The 21,294-nt window shown below is 49.3% G+C and overlaps 1 protein-coding gene across 1 annotated transcript in view; it reads left to right on the forward strand.

Annotated features, from left to right (window-relative positions):
• Window positions 1–21,294, forward strand: part of SDK1 (sidekick cell adhesion molecule 1) — a gene marked incomplete at both ends in the record, with an annotated part of 886,211 nt that overhangs the window by 765,690 nt on the left and 99,227 nt on the right. Inside the window, 4 exons of the mRNA XM_080702238.1 lie at window positions 3,853–3,968; window positions 6,185–6,374; window positions 8,641–8,739; window positions 21,027–21,221. Of these exons, the coding sequence (XP_080558364.1) occupies window positions 3,853–3,968; window positions 6,185–6,374; window positions 8,641–8,739; window positions 21,027–21,221 (600 nt within the window). The remainder of the gene's footprint in view (window positions 1–3,852; window positions 3,969–6,184; window positions 6,375–8,640; window positions 8,740–21,026; window positions 21,222–21,294) is intronic.

Genomic DNA, 21,294 nt, shown 5'->3' on the forward strand with positions numbered 1-21,294 from the left:
AATTTTGTATCATAAAAATAATAATGGAAGTGTCTTTGTCTTAGCTGACTGTCTTCCATGTAGCTGGAGGGGAATCAGGGCATCGCAGGTGGAATGAACTGTGGACTGCAGTTGTGCTTATGTCCAAAGTTCACTTGTTGAGGTTTCTGGTCAAGGACAAGAATTGATCTTACAACTGAAACTTTGCTTTCTCCATCATTGTATCTTTTCTTCTTTTGAGGGTTATGGCTGACAGAACATTATCTTTTAGTTTTGTTTCTTATTTTGGTTTTGGTTTTTTTGGTGGTCCTGGGGTTCCTGGAAACCCTTCTACCTCTGGGCTACACTCCCAGACCTAATTTTTATATTTTTATTTGGAAACAGGGTCTCTTAAGCCAGCCAGGCTGGCTTTGAACCTGCTCGATCCTCCTGTCTCTGCCTCCCAAGCACGGGGATTACAAGCGTTTGCCACCACACCTGGCTATCTTTTAGTTTTTCATTGACTTTTTGTTCAATTAGAAACTTGCGTACAACATATCTCTCTGGAAAAAAGAGTTTTGGTTCAAGTATTTTCATCATCAGTTAGATAATTGGATTATTGATCTTCATTTCAAGATGTAAATGATTCGCATTTCAGAGATTTTTAAATGCTGGCTTGAGACCCCTCTTGGGCCGATCCCTCCTGTGGTAGTTGCTGGTTCTCTGTTTCACCCTCACCCCATACACACACATCCCACACTAACAGTGGGGCAGGAACTTGGTTTTTCTACCTTTGCAAGGAGCTTTCAGAACCCTCTCCTACGGGAGGCCCTTCCCTCTGACTAGCAAAGCCCTCCCAGTCACAGTGATTTTGATTTCTTGCCTTCCATCCTCCTGCCAAAGTCGAACACTGACCCTCTCCAGAGGTGGGGGTTAGCAGGGAAGGGAGATGGGGGTGATGGAGTCAGAGGCCGAATGACGGATCTGATGGGAGGGCAGTATTGGAGAGAGAGCTGAGGAGAGTGAGCTTCTGTCCTGTGTCCGAGTAAAAGTTTCACCTCAGTGAAAACAGTAGCACCTTGGAACTTAAAATGGCATACTTCATGGGAATACCAAGAAAGCGGGTTGGGAACACAGAGCAGAACACTTTGAATCATATTTAAGTGGAGCTTATGGTTTTGAAGTGCAGCCTAATGGGTTCCATGACATCTTGTGATATATTATGATATATTATAGGATAAATGAGGCCTTAAAAATAAAAAAAGACCACATGAGGAGCGACAGTGACTGCATAGTGAGAAATCACATAGAAGAGAGAGACTAGGTAGAGGGGGAGAGAGTAAGCACATCTCAGTGGTTTTGTTTTTGATGAAAGGGGAATTTCTAAGAACGTTTCAGAACTGAAGATGTCAGGTTGGAAAAGAAGTTGAATCTGCCTCAAAACAGATGTAAGATTTTTCTCTTTTAAATCTTAAAAACATGCCTTTGTAACCAAATGGCAGATTTTTGTCCCTGTGGAAATTAAATTAGCCTAAATTTGAAATCCCAAACTGTGGTACTTTTTTCTTTTTCTTTTGTGGTACTGGGGATTGAACCCAGGGACATTCTACCTCAGAGCTATAACCCCGTCCTATTTTCCTTTTTTTTTGGGGGGGGGGAATTAAAAATAGGGTTTTGCTAAGTTACTGAGGATCTCTCTAAGTTACTTAGACTGATCTCAAATCTACAATCCTCCTGTCTCAGCCACCCAAGTACTAGGATTATAGGTGTGCGCCATCATGCCCAGCTTCTGGTACTTGCTCTTCTACCCTGCTCGGCTCTCTCCTTATGAGAAATTCAGCCACATTCAAAGCTCAGTGTCTGCACCGCTTAAGTCACCAGGTCACCCTCGTTCTTTGGGGACACAGATGGTCCTCCAGGAAATGGATGCACATATTACCCACCACATCTTAGAAAATCAGCCATTATTTGTGGATCTGCAGTGAGAATTGGGCACTTACAGTTTCAAAGATTGACCTGCAGGAAACAGTTAAGGGTCTGAGAGGTAGGCCAGTTGGGTTGCTATGACGATGGTCCTGCTTTTTATAGACAGGAACAGAGTCTTTAGAAGATAGTACTAAAATCATGGACACATAGTCTGGTATTTTTATTTTAAATAAAATCAGATAAATTAGGGGTTTACATTTCTTTTAGTGATAGTGATCCCCTTAATTCATAGTTGATTTGGGATACTAGTTTCTTAGCTTCCTTTCTTTTTTAAAATAAAATATGAGGAGCCGGGCGTGGTGGCACACGCTTGTAATCCCCGCGCTTGGGAGGCAGAGACAGGAGGATCGCGCAGGTTCGAAGCCAGCCACGCACGCTGGCTCAGGAGACCCTGTTTCCAAATTAAAAAATGTAAAAATAGGTCTGGGAGTGTAGCCCGGAGGTAGAAGGGCTTCCAAGAACCCCAGTACCACCAAAAAATTAATTAATTAATTAATTAATTAATTTAATATGAGTATGTATAATCCATTTCTTGGTAAAAGCCTTTAAGACACCCAGTGGTGGGTATAAACGGGCCATGTGGAGACCCTGTTTCAAAATAAAAAAATAAAATGGGGCTAGGGCTGTAGCTCAAAGGTAGAATGACCCTGGGTTCAATTCCAGTACCTCCTCCCCCATTTTTTTTATATTATTTCACCTGCCAGGTGAAAGCCCAGGCTCAGCCATTTCACAGATTGGACAGCCAGGGACATGGGGCAGTGGAGCAGCATCCTCAGCTCACATCCCAAGGTCACTTTCTGGCTTCCCTCTTCCCTGAGTAGCCTCATGGCCTCCCAGTTTAAAAGGCATCCTTGTACCCAGCTGTGTCCTCGGAGCCTTCGTGCTTGGTCTGTGAAGTAGACCGTCCCACAAGTTACTCCAGAGGGTTCCATGAGGCAGGTGCCCACATCCTGTCACGCCTACCATGCGTGCAGGGAACCTCAAGTGTGTTCCTCCTCCTGGCCCAGGGAGGGCCGGAGCTCCCCACTCTCCCATTGCTCTGGCCTGTTATAAATGGCGCCTCCCCTGACTTGCCCAGATCCATCTTTTCTTGTCTGAATGGCCTTTGACGTGTAAATGGGTCTATAAGAAAATTAGCAGAGCAATTGAGATTATCTAGACTATAAAGTCCTTTTTGTTTTAAAGGTTTTACTGTTGTCTTTGTACACATTATGGCTGAGTTCTGGTATGCATATCAAGACAATGAGTTCAGTAACAATGGAAACAGGAGAGATTGCATAAAAGTAGGAAAATTATCTTAATGGACAAGGGTCAAAAACTAACCAGCTGCTTCTGGAAGCATCTCCTTGTGGAAACATTCACTTAGAAGGAAATAAACATGGTTCCTTGAGACTTGGTCCTCCCATCTGTAGAAAGGGGTAGTGATGCCCAGGTGGTTTGATTGCTGTGTGAGCTAATTTCAATTAGAAATGTGAGGATGCTTAGCATGGGGGCATGCACATGGCAAGCTCACCCCTCTGTGCAGACGGACCCCCATCAGCATCACAGAATGCCCCCTTTAGAGATGTCAATGAGCTGTGATGTCTGTCTGAACGTGAGAATTTCCTATTTGAGAGAAAAGCCTGAAGTTTCCACAGGTTATGATAGAAAACAGACCAAACGTATTTTCTTGCTGAGTGGACTCAGGTAAAATTGAGCTCTAAATACCTGGGATTTATGGAATTTGTTACTAATATTAAAGAGATTTACATGTCTGTTAGACTTCTGCAGGTTTAATCTGATCCCCACAAACTGCTGAGAATGCATCACTCTATCAAGGAGAACTCGATTATTCGGGTGAAAATTGGGCCTTTATTTGTAGAAGCCTGTACACTTCTGATGTCAATTGATGTAACTCGTTCTCTGCAGTTCCTTCAGCCGCCCCAGAAAACGTGTCTGCCCAGGCTGTCAGCTCGACCCAGATCTTACTGACATGGGCGTCTGTCCCCGAACAGGACCAGAATGGGCTCATCCTGGGTTACAAGGTATGTGTTGCGGTGACCTGCTGTGCCTCAGGAGCTGCTGCGAGGGCGCTGTGAACCCACATGTCCATCTCCTCTCCCAGATCTCTGGCACTGCCAGGGACTGACTCGCCCATCAGTTGACCTGGAGAAGCTCATTACAGTCTGGGAACGAGGCAGCTGTATAACTTCTTGTCAAATGTCAGAGGGCTGAGAAGGAGCCCAAAGTGTACCTGGCCCTCACTGGCTTTTGTCCTGGCCCTTCTTTTGCCCCTCCTTTTTTTTTTTTCGGTGGTAATGCGATTTGACCTCAGGGATGTTCTACCTCAGAGCTATATTCTCAGACATATTAATTAATTAATTAATTAATTAATTGTGGTACTGGGATTGAGCCCAGGGGCATTGTATCCCTGAACTATACCCCCAACTCTATTATTTATTTATTTAATTTATTTATTTGTGGTATTTGGGGTTGAATTGAACCCAGGGGCATTCTACCTTTGAGCAACATCCCCAGCCCTTTTTGTTTTTTTATTTTTTATTTTTTATTGAAACAGGGTCTCGCTAAGTTGCTGAGGCTGGCCTCAAACCTGCAACGTTCCTGTCTCAACTGGGATTCCAGGAGTACGTCACCACACCCCTTGAGCCAGTTTGTTATCTCTACCCCTCGGTCTCCTCGCTTGTAAAATATTGGAAGCTACTTCCCAGGGTAGCCTGAGAGTTAAGAGAACTACTTGGTGACGTACTCCTTGATGGTTGAATTTTGATGAGTATCGATAGACGTGTGTTGTTTGTCCAGGTTCACACGGCGCAGGGCAGTCCAGTAGACCTGCCATATAGGCTGAACTTACTCCAACTTCTCTGGGTTCCGCCTTCTTTGCAACTTCCTGGACCCTTTAAACCTCTAGTTGTGTGCTCGTCGCCGGAGGGTGATGAGCACCGTCTCCCAGATCCACCCTTGGCTCAGCTCTTCCAAGGACCACAGTGAGCCCTTTGAATTTGGCCAGCGAAGCCACACTCCTCTCACATGCTGCTCTACGGACCTGAACTATGTCTCCTCTTTGCCTGTCTATAATTTTTTTTGGAGGAGGGAGTACTGGGGATTGAATTTAAGGGTCAGCCCTATTTTATCTTTTGGGGTTTTTTTTTTTTTTTGGTACTAGAGATTGAACCTAGGGGCATTCTGCCTCTGATCTACACTCCCAGACCTGTTATTTTAAAACAGGGTCTCCCTAAGTTGCTGAGGGTCTTACTAAGATTCTGAGACTAGCCTGGAGCCTGGGGTCCTTCTGGCTCAGCCTTTTAAATACTGAGATTACAGGTGTGCCACAGTGTACCCAGTGACTTTCTATCATTTAGATTTCTATTCTTTGTTTTTCCCCCAACCTGCTCTCTTATGCCTTTCTTCTTCCCTGGGTCTTCTAATTGCTCCCTTTGAGCTCCTTGGTAAATGGCAGTCTCATGATACTTGGACATCTTATAATACATGACAATCCCATGGTATATGGCTGTCCTCTGATGCATGCACGGCTGTCCCATGGTACACAACCATGCCACCATGCTACTCGGCAATCCCACGATGCTCAGCGGTCTCATGATACATGGTAGTTCCTGTTAAGTCAGTTCAGAGCCCAAAACTTCAGTCTACCTTCCAGGGTCCCAGAGAAAAATGCTAGCTGTGCTATTTCCAAGCTCTTCCCTGATGGCCCTGTCTTTATGACCTTATGGGTCAGTGATCTCGGGAATGATTCAGAGAAGGCGAGTGGAGGGGGGCACGCAGGAGGAGGAGCATCTCAGGAGGACTGTGCCTGTGGCCCAGGACTCAGGCTCCCCTGGAGAGCAGTGCGCCTTTTGAGGCAGGAACCCCGTTTCCATGGAACTGGGGGACCCAGCGGCCCCTTTTGCAAAAAGCAGAGTGCTGCCTCTGTGTTCATCTTGGAGTCTTGTTTCAGCAGATGTTGCTGGCACATCTGCAGTCGAGTGCTTCCATCTTAAATCCGTGGCCAGGCAGCCAGCTCGCTGAACGGTGACTGAGCTTATGCCACCCTTTTGGCGTACAGTGGCTTCATCACTATCTTCCTCCACAAATACCAGCACACAGAAATGAGATCCCCATGGCGCTTCAAGTCAGCTGCAACCCACTGGCTGGCTCCGGCCTTGGTGTGAGCCAGCACCTCAAGGCCCCTGCCTGCCAGACACACAGCATCGCTCTCACCATCGCACTTATGTCTTTGCTTCAGATTCTATACCGAGCCAAAGACCTGGATCCCGAGCCCAGAAGCCACGTGGTGCGGGGGAACCACACGTGGTCCGCGCTGCTGGCGGGCCTGCGCAAGTTTGTGCTGTACGAGCTCCAGGTGCTCGCTTTCACCCGCATCGGGAACGGGGTGCCCAGCTCGCCCCTCATCCTCGAGCGCACCAAAGACGATGGTATGTGCACGCTCGGTGCCCTTGCTGCCCTCGCTGTCTCCCGGGTTTGCTTTCCCAATCCAAACAGTTTGGATGGTGGTGGCTTTCAGCATGATTTTCCAAACACATTTTTTTTTCAGTTGAGGGAAACAAAACAAAATTGTATTTCAGTCACTGAGCATTTATATGGCCAATTTCAGCCTGAAGTGGATTTTTACAGCCTGATTATGAAGCTATGCAAAACTCCAATCGTAACTCTGCCGTGGGCAGTGCTGGCCAGGGGTGGGCGGAGCTGTAAAATGTCAGCTGCTCATCTTGAGGGTGCCTACAACACAAATCTAGTTAAAAATCCTCTCTGGACCCATGTGTCCCCATTCTTGTGGGACTTCCCAGGTCTCACCATTTGCGTATTGAGAGGGAATTCTAAGTTCCCATGTACGGAGCCCTATGTCTGACCTAGTAACCCAGGCCTCGTAAACTAGTAAGACCAAGTAACAAGCACATCTTTCTGGCTTTGTTTTTATGGAAGTCTAAATCATCAGTAAATACTTTTTTTTTCCATGATGCAGATGTCAAACACTTAAAAATTTGTTCTTTTATATTTTCATTATTGAATAGGCTGTAATGAAGATGTCAGGGGAAAATACTGATCCTCCCCCAAAACACGCACCCCAGATCAGAGGCATCTGGCCACGGTGAAACAAGTATAGATTTTCTTACACACCTTCCTGAAGCGACTAATGAGCTCCAAGCACCGCCACCTGCTGAGTGGAAACTCCACTCTGTCCCTGGCTACCAAAGGGCACCAGAGCAAGGCCTGGGCTCCTGCAGAGCACTGAGCGCTGAGCACCTTTGCCTCATCCCTCCCCAGCGCAGAGTCTCCAGACAGTGCTTCCTTGCAAACTGTGCAAAGGACGCCCTGTGTGTTCCAGGTTCTCAATGAAAAATCAGAAAGGGCTTTTTGTTTTTTGTTTTTTGGGTACTAGAGATTGAACTCAAAGACATTCTACCTCCAGCCTACATCTCCAGACTCCTTTTTTCTTCTTCTTCTTCTTCTTCTTCTTGAAACAGAGTTTGAGCTGCTGAGAGTCTCACTAAGTTACTGAGACTGGCCTTGGATTTACGATCCTCCTGTCTCAACCTCCCTAAGTACTGAGATCATAGGCATGCACTGCCACAGCCAGCTCAGATGGAGCATTTTAGAAACTGTTCCTCGACACTTGGCCCACTGCCACTGCCCTTCCTGAAGGACACTTGGCTAGTTGTGGAAGATTTTTCTTCTTCTTACACAGTCCTAATACAAATGCGTCTTTCCTTCCCCTCAGTCAGACGTAATCTAAATGACCAGCCTCGGGGTTGCTCGGGGGACCAAGGCCACCTAATATTGAGGTCAGAGCTTGGATATTTGTGAATTAGGCCTGGCTAGCAAGCTGGTAGCCTCCTTTGGACGTTTATTTTGCCCAAATATTGGTGTCATAACACCCATTCAAGTTTTAAATACTGTTCTCAGCTTAGTGGCCAGAGGCAGAATTCAACCACCCAGAATGGCCGCTGCACACATCATTGTATTTCTGTATTGATTGCCCACGCCCACCGCCTCCTACCCAGGAATCAATCCATGATTAAACCCAACAAGTCCTTAGACTGGCCCTGCACTAGCTTGCCTATCCATTTAAGCAAATATATTGTACAAGGGCTATGACCCTGTTATTCAATGGCTCCACAGTATAAACTGCTTTTTGAATTATTGGTGCACTGAACCACACCAAAGAGTTATTATATGCATTTGTAAACATCAACCCTTAATTTTCTAGGACAAGGCAGGAGAGGGGTGGCACGCGGAAGAGAAAACACATTGACCGGCAGCGTGTTTCTGCGCTAGCTGTAACCGCCATTTGGAGTTGGAAGGGACTTGAGGCTGCCCTCAACGTCCGCTCTGCAGCTGTCAAGCCCAGCTAAGCCGTCTGAGCTGAGCTGAGTGGACACTGTACTTCTCCTCCTAGTGACCAGCTCTGTGGCACAACAGCCATCGTGCGCTGTTCCCAGCACTGTTTGTGAGCACAGGTTCCACAGCATGGAAAGTAGATGGGGACAGGATCCCAAATGAGGTGTTTTCCCAGAATTGTTAGGGAGACACACAGAGCCAGCTGGGTTCCAAGGCCATTCCTAGAAAACTCCAGCGAGTACCATGAGGGGCATCACGGGTCACTATCCATGTGCTAGGCGCTGCCGGCTGCTGAACTTCAATCCTGTGCACACAGACTCATGTCACTGTGTTTTCCCTTAGCCCCAGGCCCCCCAGTGAGGCTGGTGTTCCCCGAAGTGAGGCTCACAGCGGTGCGGATTGTCTGGCAGCCCCCGGAGGAGCCCAACGGCGTGATTCTGGGTAAGGAGCGATGGGAAGGCAAGAAATGACAGTTACATTGCATTCTTCTATTTATATGGCATAGGTATGAGGGTGAAAACACATCATGTTGACAGCAGCCTTATGTTTTCTGAACTGAGATGATCATGGCCCCCCTTCTGTGTCCTGAGCTATGCACTGAGGGTGTTTTGTGGGGTGCAATTTACATTTTATTAACCCAGAATTTTTTGCCCTTGTTTGAGGTTCATAGCAGTGCCGTTTGTAACCACCTTCCCTCCACGCCATTCTGGGTCTGATGTGGATTTGGAAAAGAGGAGGCTAGTTTTTCACAGACATTGCAGACTCAGGCCTTGCTCCCAAGCCCCTAGGGACAGCTGTCTTCTGCTGTGAGGCTCACACCTGACCCTGGGAAGGCGCTCGTGACCTGTGGGCCTCAGGTCCCAGGGAATTGTTCACATTTAACTTTCTATTCAGAGAAGCAACTCTGAGAATAGGGATGAAAGACCTTAATTTCCCCCAGCTCCCCAAAGGCAGCAAATTATATTTTAAAATTTCATCAATTCCTTTATTTAATTACCCTTCCACCAAGACAAATTAGGGACTAGGTGTGCCAGACACTGAACGCAAAGTGGGAAGCGGGAAGGAATGAGACCTGCCCATCCTCAGGATGCACGTGCCCCATCAGGGAGGTAACAGGAGGGACAAGACCCTGTGGCAGAGATCATCCAGTGCCCTGCCCCCAGCAGGCACTCCCGGGTGGGGGCTCTGTGTGCACAAGGCCACCTTTGAGCTGCCTCTGGAGGGTGAGTGGCTTTATGGCTCTGGAAGAAGTGAAAGGGGTATCTGCTTGCCCGGAATAGAAATCTTTTGCGTGTGGAAAAGCAGACAGATCCAGGGCTGCAGCCGGGATCTGCTGTGAGTACCCTACTGCATGTTGGAGAGTGTGGCTGAGTTAAATGGGACACTGAAAGGCACAGAATGTCACTCCAGACCCAGGAGGTCAGCACTCTAATATGACGTTCACCTCGTCCTAATGCATGGCAGGCCCCTCTACCCCCAGATGGGTTAGCTTGTGTTCCAGGTGACTTCTGGTGCAGTTATAAATCTGAACTTAAAAACAAGTGGTAAAACGTTTCTGCTTTTGATCTTGGTAGTCTAAGATTTGGTTGGAAGATTGAAGAAAGTGTTGTTGTTGTTTTTAAGTCTTGAAACCCTGTGCTGGATACAGGAGGAAATCACCTGCAAATTCAGGTGGCCTAAAAGGCAAATATTTATGAGGCACTAGCTTTGGGTGAGCCTGGAGTGCGCCTGTGTCATCCACACACGAAGGCTGCGGTCTGTGTGCCCTGTGAATCTTCCTCCTTGAGATTCCTGGAACTGCCAGATAGACATATTTGCTATGAGTATAACATTTCTGAATTAAGAGACCATTGGAATCCCAGGTTCTTGCCGCCCAAATCACAGATGAACAGCCATGGAAGTCCCTGTCGAAACGAACATTCCAGGCTACTCCAGATGAGGAGGGCTGCAGACACATCTGGGGCCTGCGCTGTAAGCCCAGACCCAGGTGAGGAAAATGGTCTACAGAGCAGATGGCCAGGACAAAAGGTTTGCCCATGCTCAGGCAGGGCCTGTCCTTCACATGGCGCCCAGACAGGAGCCTGCAGCCTTTCCTGGAACAAGCAGAGTTGGATTATCTAGGAGTTGCCCCTGAGCTTCAGAATATAGAATTCTCATCTGCTGCGTTTAGTCCCAGGAGCCCACAGAACTGCTTTCTCTGAGAAGAAGCAGTCCAGGCTTGACCGTCTCAGCCACCCCTGCTGCTCTGAGCACCTCGGTGCCTGCACAGTAGCCCACTGAGCTGTGAAGTTCAGCTGTGGCAGGGACTTCGAGGCAGACGCACTGAGGCAGAGCGTGCATTCGGCTGGGTCCCGGGGCCTCTGGTCTGATTCAAGGCTGTCTTTGAACAGCGTGCCTAGGGTCTTTCTTGTAAACATGGGACATCTCCAACCCCAACCAGCTCTGAGCTGGGGTGCTTGCCTGCTCCTTGCTTGGAGGACACCCCTTCCCTGGGGACCTCTGCTCCTCTTGCGAGATGCATGGTGGATGTCCTGTTGGTTTGTTTTTATTCCCTATAATTGAATGCCACGGAGTATAAAGGTTTATTCTGCTCAGGTTCAAAGTACTTCTGTAACCAGAGAAACAAATGTTAATGACATCCTGAAACGTAAATGACGAGGTTGAAAAACAAGCTGAGAGTCACAATTTGGACAGTGTGACCAGGCCTAATGGGCCTGCAGCTTCCTCTGGTCCAAGAGAAATGAGGAAATTTAAATACAAGGTCAAAGCCCGCTTTACACACAGTAAAAGTGTCTCTGGGTGCTGGAGGCTGGAGCCCAATGGCTAAAGGCCGCCTTGCTGGTGAGGACCCTGGGCCCCCACCCCTGTGCAGGGCTTCGCAAAAGAGCACGCCAAGCTGGCTTGTGTAACACACCCACTCTCCATATGCACCCAAACCCATGAATCCACATGTGAAGGGATTTCCCCAGGCACACGCAGGGCCTTATCACCTCGTAAGGGTCCTCCTGTTTCCACCTCTTCGTACCTCACAATGGGGATGAACTTTCACCCTGGGCTCGGTGGGGACGTCCACCCCGGCGTCCCCTTTACCTGTGAGTCAGCCCCTCCCTTTGTGTGCATTTCCATCTGCTGGGCACCTCTCCTCTTTCCTTCTGGCACACTGAGTCTCGCTGTCCAGATGGGGCTCTCAGCTTGTTCTTAAATCCTGTCATATACTCTTCAGGGCATCTTGAATTTGTTTTTCTGATTATAAAAATACTATGAAATAAAACTTAGGCTACAGTGATAAACCAGTTCACATGAGTCAGACTTAAAATCGTGAAGTCTGATGGCCCCAGGAGGACATGAGGACTGGAGAAGGCGGGACCTCTTTAGACACCCTGTTAGGACTGCGACCCGACCCGTACTGCCTTCTGAGAGCGGGGTGGCCAACCCTGGGAAGGTGAGCGCCGCCTCGCCTGCCGTCCAACCTGGCAGGCTCAGCTTCTCCACAGCACTCCTCAGAAAGATCCCTGCACATGTGCACAGGGATGTTCTCTGCAGATCCATTGAATAGCAAAAAAGAAAGCAGCTGCGGTCCACCAGTTTGCGCGGATGAATCTGCTCGTATTTCTCCCTGTATCTTCAGCACTGCTTTAGGGATGGGCAGGATGGGAGAGTGAGCGGGCAAGGTTCCAGACTGGGCAGCCACCCTGGGGTTCAGATCTCAGCCTACAGTCTACTAGCTGAGTGAATCCATGCAAGTCGCCTGCAGGTCCCGTGCCTCAGTTTCCCCATCCCTCAATAATGGATGGCATCTGTGCCTCTCTCATCACATCAGATGAGCTGCACATGAAGCACTCGGAAGTGCCAGACACACAGTCAGTGCTCAATTAATGTGTGAGTCCAAATCCTGCTTACTATTCCAACCGTTGGGCTCACAGGCAGCCCGCTGTGCTGTGCCTTGACCCCATGCTGGCACTTACTCTGTACGCGCCTGTGGCATGTCACATTGGCTTGTTCTCCATCACTGTGGTTTCCGGAGCTGAGGCTTCATGCTGAGGAGATAGAGAGGAAAGCCTAGGAAGGCCATTTGGGTTACAGAATGTCTCTGATGTATGCTAAGAAATTCAGGTCTTGGTTTGGAGTTCCTTGGGAGTCACTGAAAATCACAAGACCCAGGTAAGGAGAGCACCAAACCCCTGCCATGGCAGGAGATGCCAAGTCAGGCGGTGCTGGTCCACTGCAGGGCAGAGCATCACAGCCGCGCCTCCTCGGTTGTGGCAGCATTTGGTTGTAATGGGTGTTGTCGGGGTCGCCTGTCACCTGCACGTCACTACAGGCGGCACAGTGAATTGCAGAGGCTGTGGGGAAGAGGGAAGACGGTCCCTAGAGGCTTCAGCTGGCGACCGGGGGAAAAGGGAACCTACGCTTTGCGTCACTCACTTCATGTCCAGGGATTTCGAGTCGGTGCTCCCACTCTGCAGCGCAGCCCTCAGAGTGCGTAAACACCTCTGCAGCTCACGCCTTTGCCATCTATATCAAAACATGTCCTTGCATTTCCAGAAGAGATTAACAGTGCCGGCAAGAACCTAGAGGGGAAAACGCTTGCCTATTTGCATAAATATTTTACTATGGAGAGCTTTTAACGTTCAGAACCTTCCTGGGAGGGCGTGCGCGGAGCCCCCCTGAGCACGGCCATCCCTCCTCACTTGCCACACGGCTCCGTGCACTCATAATGCCATTAAGCTAGACTTGACGCGTGGCTCTTCAGACCCCACGCCCCGGCTTCTGCCTCTGCCTCCTCCCCATCCGAAGGCTTCCTGCCCATCCAGGGCCTAACATTTACCTTGAGCTTATTACACAGGGTGTGTGCCAATTCTTCTGAGAATTAGGAGCTCATTTGAATATAATCCATGTCTGCAAATCCCCGGGTTGGGTTTCCTGTTGCACTTATGTGCTCCCTGCCCCCAAGTGCTAAACTAACAGCCAGTGGCTTCTGGCTGGGCCCACAGGACCTGAGCATCAGGGAGGCTCTCGGACCTGCGTGTGGCTTGCTGGCCAAGAGCACACCCCATAAATGGTTCACAGCCACCTCAGATGTCTGGACTAAACCCCATGGCTGCACCAGCTCTCTGGCATCAAGCTTCAGGGAGAGGTTACAATCTGTGGCCGCATCTTCCTAGCATCCCTTCTTTGTGTCTTACATGATGGATGGCTTGAAATATGTCTCCTACACCCAACATGCACCCTTTCTCAACCCTGATTTTCTGGGCATACAATGCTCCCTCCACCTTTCAGGTGTATTGAGAACCGCGCAGGCTTCTCACTCTGTGTTTTTAATCTTCGCTTTGGATCGATGCTCCTCGTGCTTGGCCTTGCTCCTTTGAATGCCTGTATTATCATAATCCACCCATAACTTTAACAACACGCTCTTGCCGGCGGTGTTTCACTCCTCCTATTGATTCGGCAGACCCATTCTTTCTGAACACACACCGCAGCCTTCTGACCTTGCCTCGCTGAAATTCAGCGCGCTAATGTTTCTGATCTGGCTGTGACCGTAATTACATAACCAGCCTCTTCCAGCGAAACACTCTCATCGCTAACACCATCTCTCATTATTCTTTAAAAATGCAAGAACGATGACACAGCTGCCTCTTTGCCATGTATGTACAGAAAAAGGCTCTTCTATTGTCTGTGGAGTGAGGCTTTCAAATGTGTCAGGGTAAGATATAGGAAGTAATCTTTATGTTCAACAGACTACGGTGCGGATGCTAGCAATGATATCACCTGTAAGGAGCAATAATAGGAATCTGTGAGCATATCTGGAAGCTGAGGAATTTTCTCCCAGTAGCTCAGTGTAAGAACTGGATCAGAGATAGAAAATAATACCCCAGGTTTCCTGCCATTAGGAACAAGTGACGTTGTTGCAATTTACATACATTGCCTACTGAGTCTTCACCTAGACGGCACCAGATGGACGCTGTTTCTGTGGCCACAGGTCAGAGTCAAGGGCAGCCTGCAGCAAATACCCCCTCCCTCACTGTGAAAGGAGGGTCCACGAGAGGCAATGCAGTTCCCGCCACATCTGCAGGGTATGGATCAAACCCGAGTCCCTAATGTAAAAGGACGTAGTCTGTGCACCTAACCTACACACATCCTCCTGCGTACTTTAAACCATCTGTAGATAATACCTAATACAGTAAGAAGCTCTGCGAACAGTAGTTACACAACATTGTTTAGGAAATAATGATGAGGGGAAAGTCTAAACAGGCTCAATACAGACACAACGTTTCTTTGCCCCTGAACCTGTTTGATCCTCAGTTGGTTTAGCCTGAGGATGCAGAACCCAAAGACAAGGAGGGCCGGCTGGACTAAGCAGTCATTAATATTCATGTTTCCAAACAGGGAAATGCTTTGGATATGTCTTTCAGAAGCAGCAGGATGAAAAAGCCATATTTAGAGTAAAGATTCAGTTTCATTTAAAATTCATACACAAAGAAAATGATTATCAAAGAATTCTAAGATAAGCTGGGCCTGATGGCACATGCCTAGAATCCCAGTACTTGGGAGGCTGAAACAGGAAGATTGTGGGTTCAAGACCAACCTTAGCAATTTAGCAAGACCTTCAGCAACTTAGACCCTGTTTCAAAATAGAAAATAAAAGGTCTATAGCTCAGAGGTAGAGTGCTGCTGGGTTTCTAGTAACCCCGCACACACATTACACACAAATCCAAGATAGTAGCAGTTATCTGAGTGATAGGATGGGTGGCTTTATTTATTTATTTATTTATTTATTTATTTATTTATTTTTGTAGTGCCAGGGATGGAACTCAGGGGCATTGTACCTCCAAGCTACACCCCCAGCCCTATGTTTTAGTCATTTTCTTTTTGAAACAGGGTCTCATGGAGTTGCGTAGGGCCTTGCTAAGTAGCTGAGGCAGTCTGGTCTCTGCCTCCCTAATTGATGGATGGCTTTATTGCATATCTGTGCTCCCTTACCCCACTCACAGCACTCACTCACCAGCTGCTAAGAAGCCACCACAGCCCACCCTGCCCGGGGCCTCCCCTAGCTGTCGGAGCCTCTGGATTCTGAGGATTAGACTAGACAGTTAAGAAGTCCCACCCAATTCTGAGCCAGTGGCCACTGGGAGCTGGTGGGCAAATATTGTAGCTCTCTAAGTTGCACCAGGCTAAAGCTTTCTCCTGTGTGTGGTGCCCCTTCCCTCCCTCCCCAGCTTGCTTCTCAGCTCCCTTCCTCTCTCCCAAACAAACCTCTTGTTGCAGGGCCTGCTCTCTTGGGACCCACCTTAAGGCCACAGGTGACTTCAGCAGTGCTATTGTTTTCTGCTTCTTGAGTAACTTTTATGATAAGGACATAAACATGACCTTCAAGACCTCAGGAGAGTAGTGGGGTGAGGGGGCTGAGAGAGCTTTGGGGCCACATCAGAAGTGACTGTGCCGTCCAGCCTGGACTGCCATGGGGTGGGTGGGTCAGGCAGTCAGAGCTGGGTGAGGACCCAGGTCTCCAACTCCTCGCCGTACTGTCAGGGACTTCCCTGAGAGAGAAAGGATCACACACAAAACAGCCCAAAACATGTGATGGTGTATCATCCGGTGCTATCAAGGGATACAGGCCTAGAAGGGGTCGGGGAAGGGGCAAAACAGGAAACTGTGGTCCACGGCATGTTCTGAGGCCAAAGCTCACCCAGAGAAAGATGAGAGAGTCGGGTAGAGCCATTGGTAGGGAGGAGAGTCTGATTTGACAAAGAGAGACCAGTTCCCACTTAATCCCCCAGTTCTATGCTTCACAAAGATGTGCCTTTGAACACAATTCTCGCTTCACCACAGGATTAGTACCTCTAGCAACAGAATCATCCACGAAGAGATAAAACGTGATAAAATAATGAAGATTAAACTATAACAAAAGCGCATCTGTAATCATGTCCTGGTCCTAAAAGTAAATAATACCTCATTAATTCAGACTTCTGAGTTGAAAGACAATTTGGGTTTTTAGTGAGGAGTCCTAATCGCACACCGCCCTGCAAAATGCAGAGTGACAGACGGGGGGCTGCGCCAGCTGGTGGTGCTCCATACCGGGGATGCGCGGGTGGGTGCAGGGTGTACCCCTGAGTCTCAGAGTGACCGAGAAGAGATGATTGCACATCGGGGCCCGGCCTCTGGTGTTCTCGGGAGCCTGGAAAGCAAGCGTCTGTTGTCAGGCCAGGATGCTTCTCCTGAGGTCATAGGTAGACGCGCTTCTTCACCCTAGGAGGGAGACGTTGCATCCGCTCAGCCATGCAGAGCACAAGCAGCCAGGTAGTCCTGCCCAGCGTTCAAAGTGCAGAGAGAGAGCAGGACGCAGCGCGACACCAGGCCTTCGTCTGTTTCTGATGCCTACTCAGTGCGTGCTTCTCTAAGGGGGATTGGCGCCTCTTTATCTCCAGGAGTGACGTTCAAGTGCTTGGATTCACATCACTTGCACAACATTCTTGAGCCTTTTAAAATACTCTGTTTGAGGAGGATCACAGTCGTGGACAGCCTCAGCTACTTAGTGAGGCCCTCTGCAACTCAGTGAGACCCTGTTTAAAAGTAGAGAATAAAAAATAGGGCTGAGGGCGTAGCTCAGAGCTAGAATGCCCCTGGGTTCCATCCACAGTACCGCAAAATAAAAAAATACAAAAATAAATACAAAAATACTCTGTTCGATCATGATCTTATTGGCAGTGTTGATGTCTGTGAGTGTAGTCTTTCTGCTTGGTTATAAAGTTGGGTTTGTCTCTGCAGAACATCTTTCTTTAGACTCTTTAATGTAAAGGTATGCCTGTGACAGTGCAAACGGGCCTTGGTCAGCTGCTCTGGGTGCCGGCCACAGATGGGCTTTGTTCTGGTGGTCAGGCAGAAGCTTCTGCCATTACCCGGAAGTCCAGCCTACCCTGGCCCTTTGTGAGGCCTCTGCATAATCCTGTGTGGACAGCACTTCACTAGCACAGAGGCCAGCCCTGTCCCCCAGAGATGCCGCTTGCCCCAAATTCCTGACCGCACAGCAAAGTGTGAATGCTCCAAATCACAGCCACACAAGGATAATCATGTGACTCCTGAAAGCTGGAGACACAAGAAGATCAGGGTAACACAAGAACACTGGTTTACATCTCTTGTGAGATATTTTGTGAGTCTCACACGACACAATTCAGAGTTTAAAAACCAGACAATAGAGATGTGAATGCACTAACACATATAAGGGCAGATAGCAGGAGAAAAAAAAGCGTGAATATGCTGAACCCAAGTTGTTGTAACAGATCAGACAAGTATAGGAAGAAAAGGAGCGGGGTTCATTTCATCACCGTTCACAGTGAGGGGTTAGAGGCCGAGTGAATGGCATAGCCTGTAACTTTAAGGGTAAAAACTGGGAGAGCCCAAAACAGATATAAACATTCCGGAGAATGAGAAGGGGAAATGTACCTGTGACCAAGTGGAGGGCAGCTAAGGAGAGAAGCAGCCTGAGAGACAGGATGCCTCGTACGGGACAAGTGTTCACAGAAGAACAGGGTGTCTGCCTGTTACTCCATCCTCATTCCTACGTTATTCTGCAATAGTAGCCCCTGAACCAGAAATGCTGCCTGCCTGGGTGGGAGGCTGTGGGACACATGGGGTCAGGGTGGGAGACCTGATACGAGCTACTGCCTTAGCATTTTTGTGCTGTCTTTGAGCCATGCAAATATAATATAATCCAAAGAGTAATAATAAAACATTTTAGGCGGGCGTGGTGGCACACGCTTGTAATCCCCGCGCTTGGGAGGCAGAGACAGGAGGACCGCGCAGGTTCGAAGCCAGCCGCGCGCGCTGGCTTAGGAGACCCTGTTTCCAAATAAAAATGTAAAAATAGGTCTGGGAGTGTAGCCTGGAGGTAGAAGGGCTTCCAGGAACCCCAGTACCACCAAAAAAAAAAAAACATTTTAAGCCAGGTATAGTGGTGTATGCCTGTAACCCCAGCATGTGGGAGGCTAAGACAGGAAGATTGCAGTTTCAAGACCAGCCTCAGTAATGTAGTAAGACCCTCAGCGACTTAGTGAGAACCTGTTACAAAATAAGAAATGAAAAAGGCTAGGGTATAGCTAAGAGATAGAATACCCCAACGTTCAATCTCTAATACCACAAATAAATAAATATTTAATATAGTTTTAAATAATTTTCCTTCTTTATTAGTGATTGAACCCTGGGCATTCTATCTCCAGCATTTTTTAAATTTTAAATTTTTATTTTATTTTTGTGGTTCTAGGGATTGAATCCAGAGGTATTCTATCCCTGAGCTATACCCCCAGCCCTATTTTATTTTTTATTTGGAAACAGGGTCTTACTAGGTTGCTGAGAGCCTATGTTGCTAAGGCTGGCTTTGAGCCTGCAATTCTCCTGTCTCAACCTCCCAAGTACTGGAGTTACAGGTGTGCACCACCATATCTGGCTTAATATTTTTTTTGCTTTGAAATGGGGTCTTGCTAAATTGTCGAGGGCCTCTCTGCATTGCTGAGGCTGGCCTGAAACCTGTGATCTTCCTGTCTCGGCCTCCCAAGAAGTGGGACTATCGCCACACACCACTGTGCCTGGCTTATAAATTGCCTTTTTAAAATGGAAGTTTAAGCCTAGTTTTCCAAGACACATGCTGATTCCATGACCAGAGATGCTGCTCTCAGGTAGAAGAGTAGAATTAGGTAGCTCTCCTGGCCTCGAGAAAGTAGGAAATTGTTGGAAAATCTGTTCTTCCAGGGATAGTCCCTCTTAGGGGTGCCTTTTGTGTGCGAGCTCAGGGCTGAGCATGCGCCAGGTGTAGCTGCCTCAGTGAGGCCTGCTGGTGTTGGGGCATGGCTCCTGCGTCACAGCCAGGTGAGGGGAGCATTCATCCCACTGCTCGGGGCTCAGCCAGGAGCTGAGCGAGTCTGCTTGGCATCCCAAGCCTTCTGTGGTGGTGCCGCCATCCTGACCTAAAAACAACAGGCTCACAGCTTCTGCAGACCCGTTCCAGCATTGGTCCTGGGAGGACAAGGACCTTGGGGAAAATGCTGAAAAAATACCTCTGTGAGCTCTACAGGGAGCCCACCAGAACGCGGAGTGAAGGGACGCTGAGGACAGGGCGCCCTGCCAGCGCGGGGAGTGGAGAGCTGGTCGTGGTTACTGTTTTGCAATCACATCAAGGCTGAGAATGGCTGTGCACTGAGCGGTGCCTGGGCCAGGGTCTGTAACCTCCGCAGCCCTGCAAGGTGTTTCCTGTCATCTCCTGCTAAATGCAGGCTTTTAGCAGAACACACTCGCCAGAGGCCTGAGGGCAGCTGGGCCACCTGCATTCAGGAGACCCCGAGGAGACCTGGTCCCATGGCAGGGTGAAGAGCCCCTGTGTATCAGAAGCAGAGCGGTGGTGGAAACAACTCAGAGAGCCCAGGTCGGGGTCCTGCAAACACTGGGCCTCCGGGGTATCCTCACAGAAAGGGCACCGTCCCCCAGTCTGCATGGTGGTGACAACAGCGCTGATGATGCCGGCTGTCAGGAACCTCCATGGGATCGTCCTCCTGGCCTCCATGTGGCTGGCATTAGAGCTGGAGAAATGACCGAAGCTGGGAGGATGCCAGCGAGCTCAGACACCCCGGAACCCAGAGACAGGCAAGAAGAAAGAACAGACAGCAGAGGGCTTGCCCCCAGTGGCATGACCAGGGGGTCAGGCAAGCCCAGGGAGTGGGCCAGCCTGCCAGGCACCCTTCAGCTTGGCCTCTGCAGATGGCCACCACTCAGGCTGCCCACTGGAGGCAGGGCGCCGAGGACCCCTCCTGCCTGCTGGCTTCATTTCCCCGTGTACCCCGGTCACCTCCAACAGTTGGGCTGTCGCTGATTCTTTGAGAGGCTCAGGTTCTCACAGCACAGGAGCTCAGCAGCTGGGCCACTCGCTGTCGGTGAGCCCGGGTGTCCCAGGCTAGGTCTGGAGAGTGGGCAAGAACTCTTCAGACACTGGAGGCGAGCCTTGGAGTCACCCGGTTGGAGAGGTTTCCTCATTAATAGTGTCTGATCAGCCATGAACCCTTAACAATCAAGGAATTTGAGAGACCGTCAGAACTGACCTGGCCCTCCCTCGACTGATTAGAAAGAGCAAGAGGAGGATTAAAGTGGAGTCTCCCAGCTCAGCACTGGCCAGAGGCGCTGCCAGGAGGCAGTACCAGCCCAGGGAAGGCCAAGGTGCTGGGCAGAGTGGAGGAAGCTGGGGACGTGGGGGTCACAGGTGGCCAGGGGAGACGAGTGGAGGGAAGGATGGAAACAGAGGCGTGGCCCCTGTGCCGCTCCTGCCCACTGCAGGCTGCGCCCTTGTTGGCAAACAATGAATGAATGTGCTGGGGGCAGGCTTCATCACGGGAGGTCCCATGGCATTCTTCCAGTGAGCCAGCATCCTTAGGAAAGATGAAACTGTTTTCACATCTTGTTCCGGTGAAGGATGAAGAGTGGAACAAGTTTCACAGGGGATTACATTCAGAGACCCTCCATTCATCACGGAGGTGTGTTCTTCCTTTAAGTGTGCACGGGCCGCCTCGGAAAATCTGGAAGAAACAAATGAGCCTGTTTGGGTTTTCAATGCAGAAGTAATTGTGGGGTGGTGGGAGGGCGGGTTTCCCAGATGAGTGAATAAATGGCTGGCTAAGTGGCCTGTCTATCTGTTTGACTGTCTGTCTGTCTCTCTTCCCCTCTCTCTCCCTGCTGGGCTTCACCCACAGGGTACCAGATCGCCTACCGCCTGGCCAGCAGCAGCCCCCACACCTTCACCACCGTGGAGGTCGGCGCCACAGTGCGGCAGTTCACAGCCACTGCGCTGGCCCCGGAGTCTGCCTACATCTTCAGGCTGTCGGCCAAGACCAGGCAGGGCTGGGGGGAGCCACTGGAGGCCACGGTCATCACCACTGAGAAGAGAGGTAAGCCAGACTCACAGCAGGATCGGCAGGCTGGAGAGATGGCTCCAACCAGCGTAAATGTTCAGGCAAGCAC

This window comes from Muscardinus avellanarius (assembly GCF_963383645.1).
Source record: "Muscardinus avellanarius genome assembly, chromosome: 10".
Lineage (NCBI taxonomy): Eukaryota > Metazoa > Chordata > Mammalia > Rodentia > Gliridae > Muscardinus > Muscardinus avellanarius.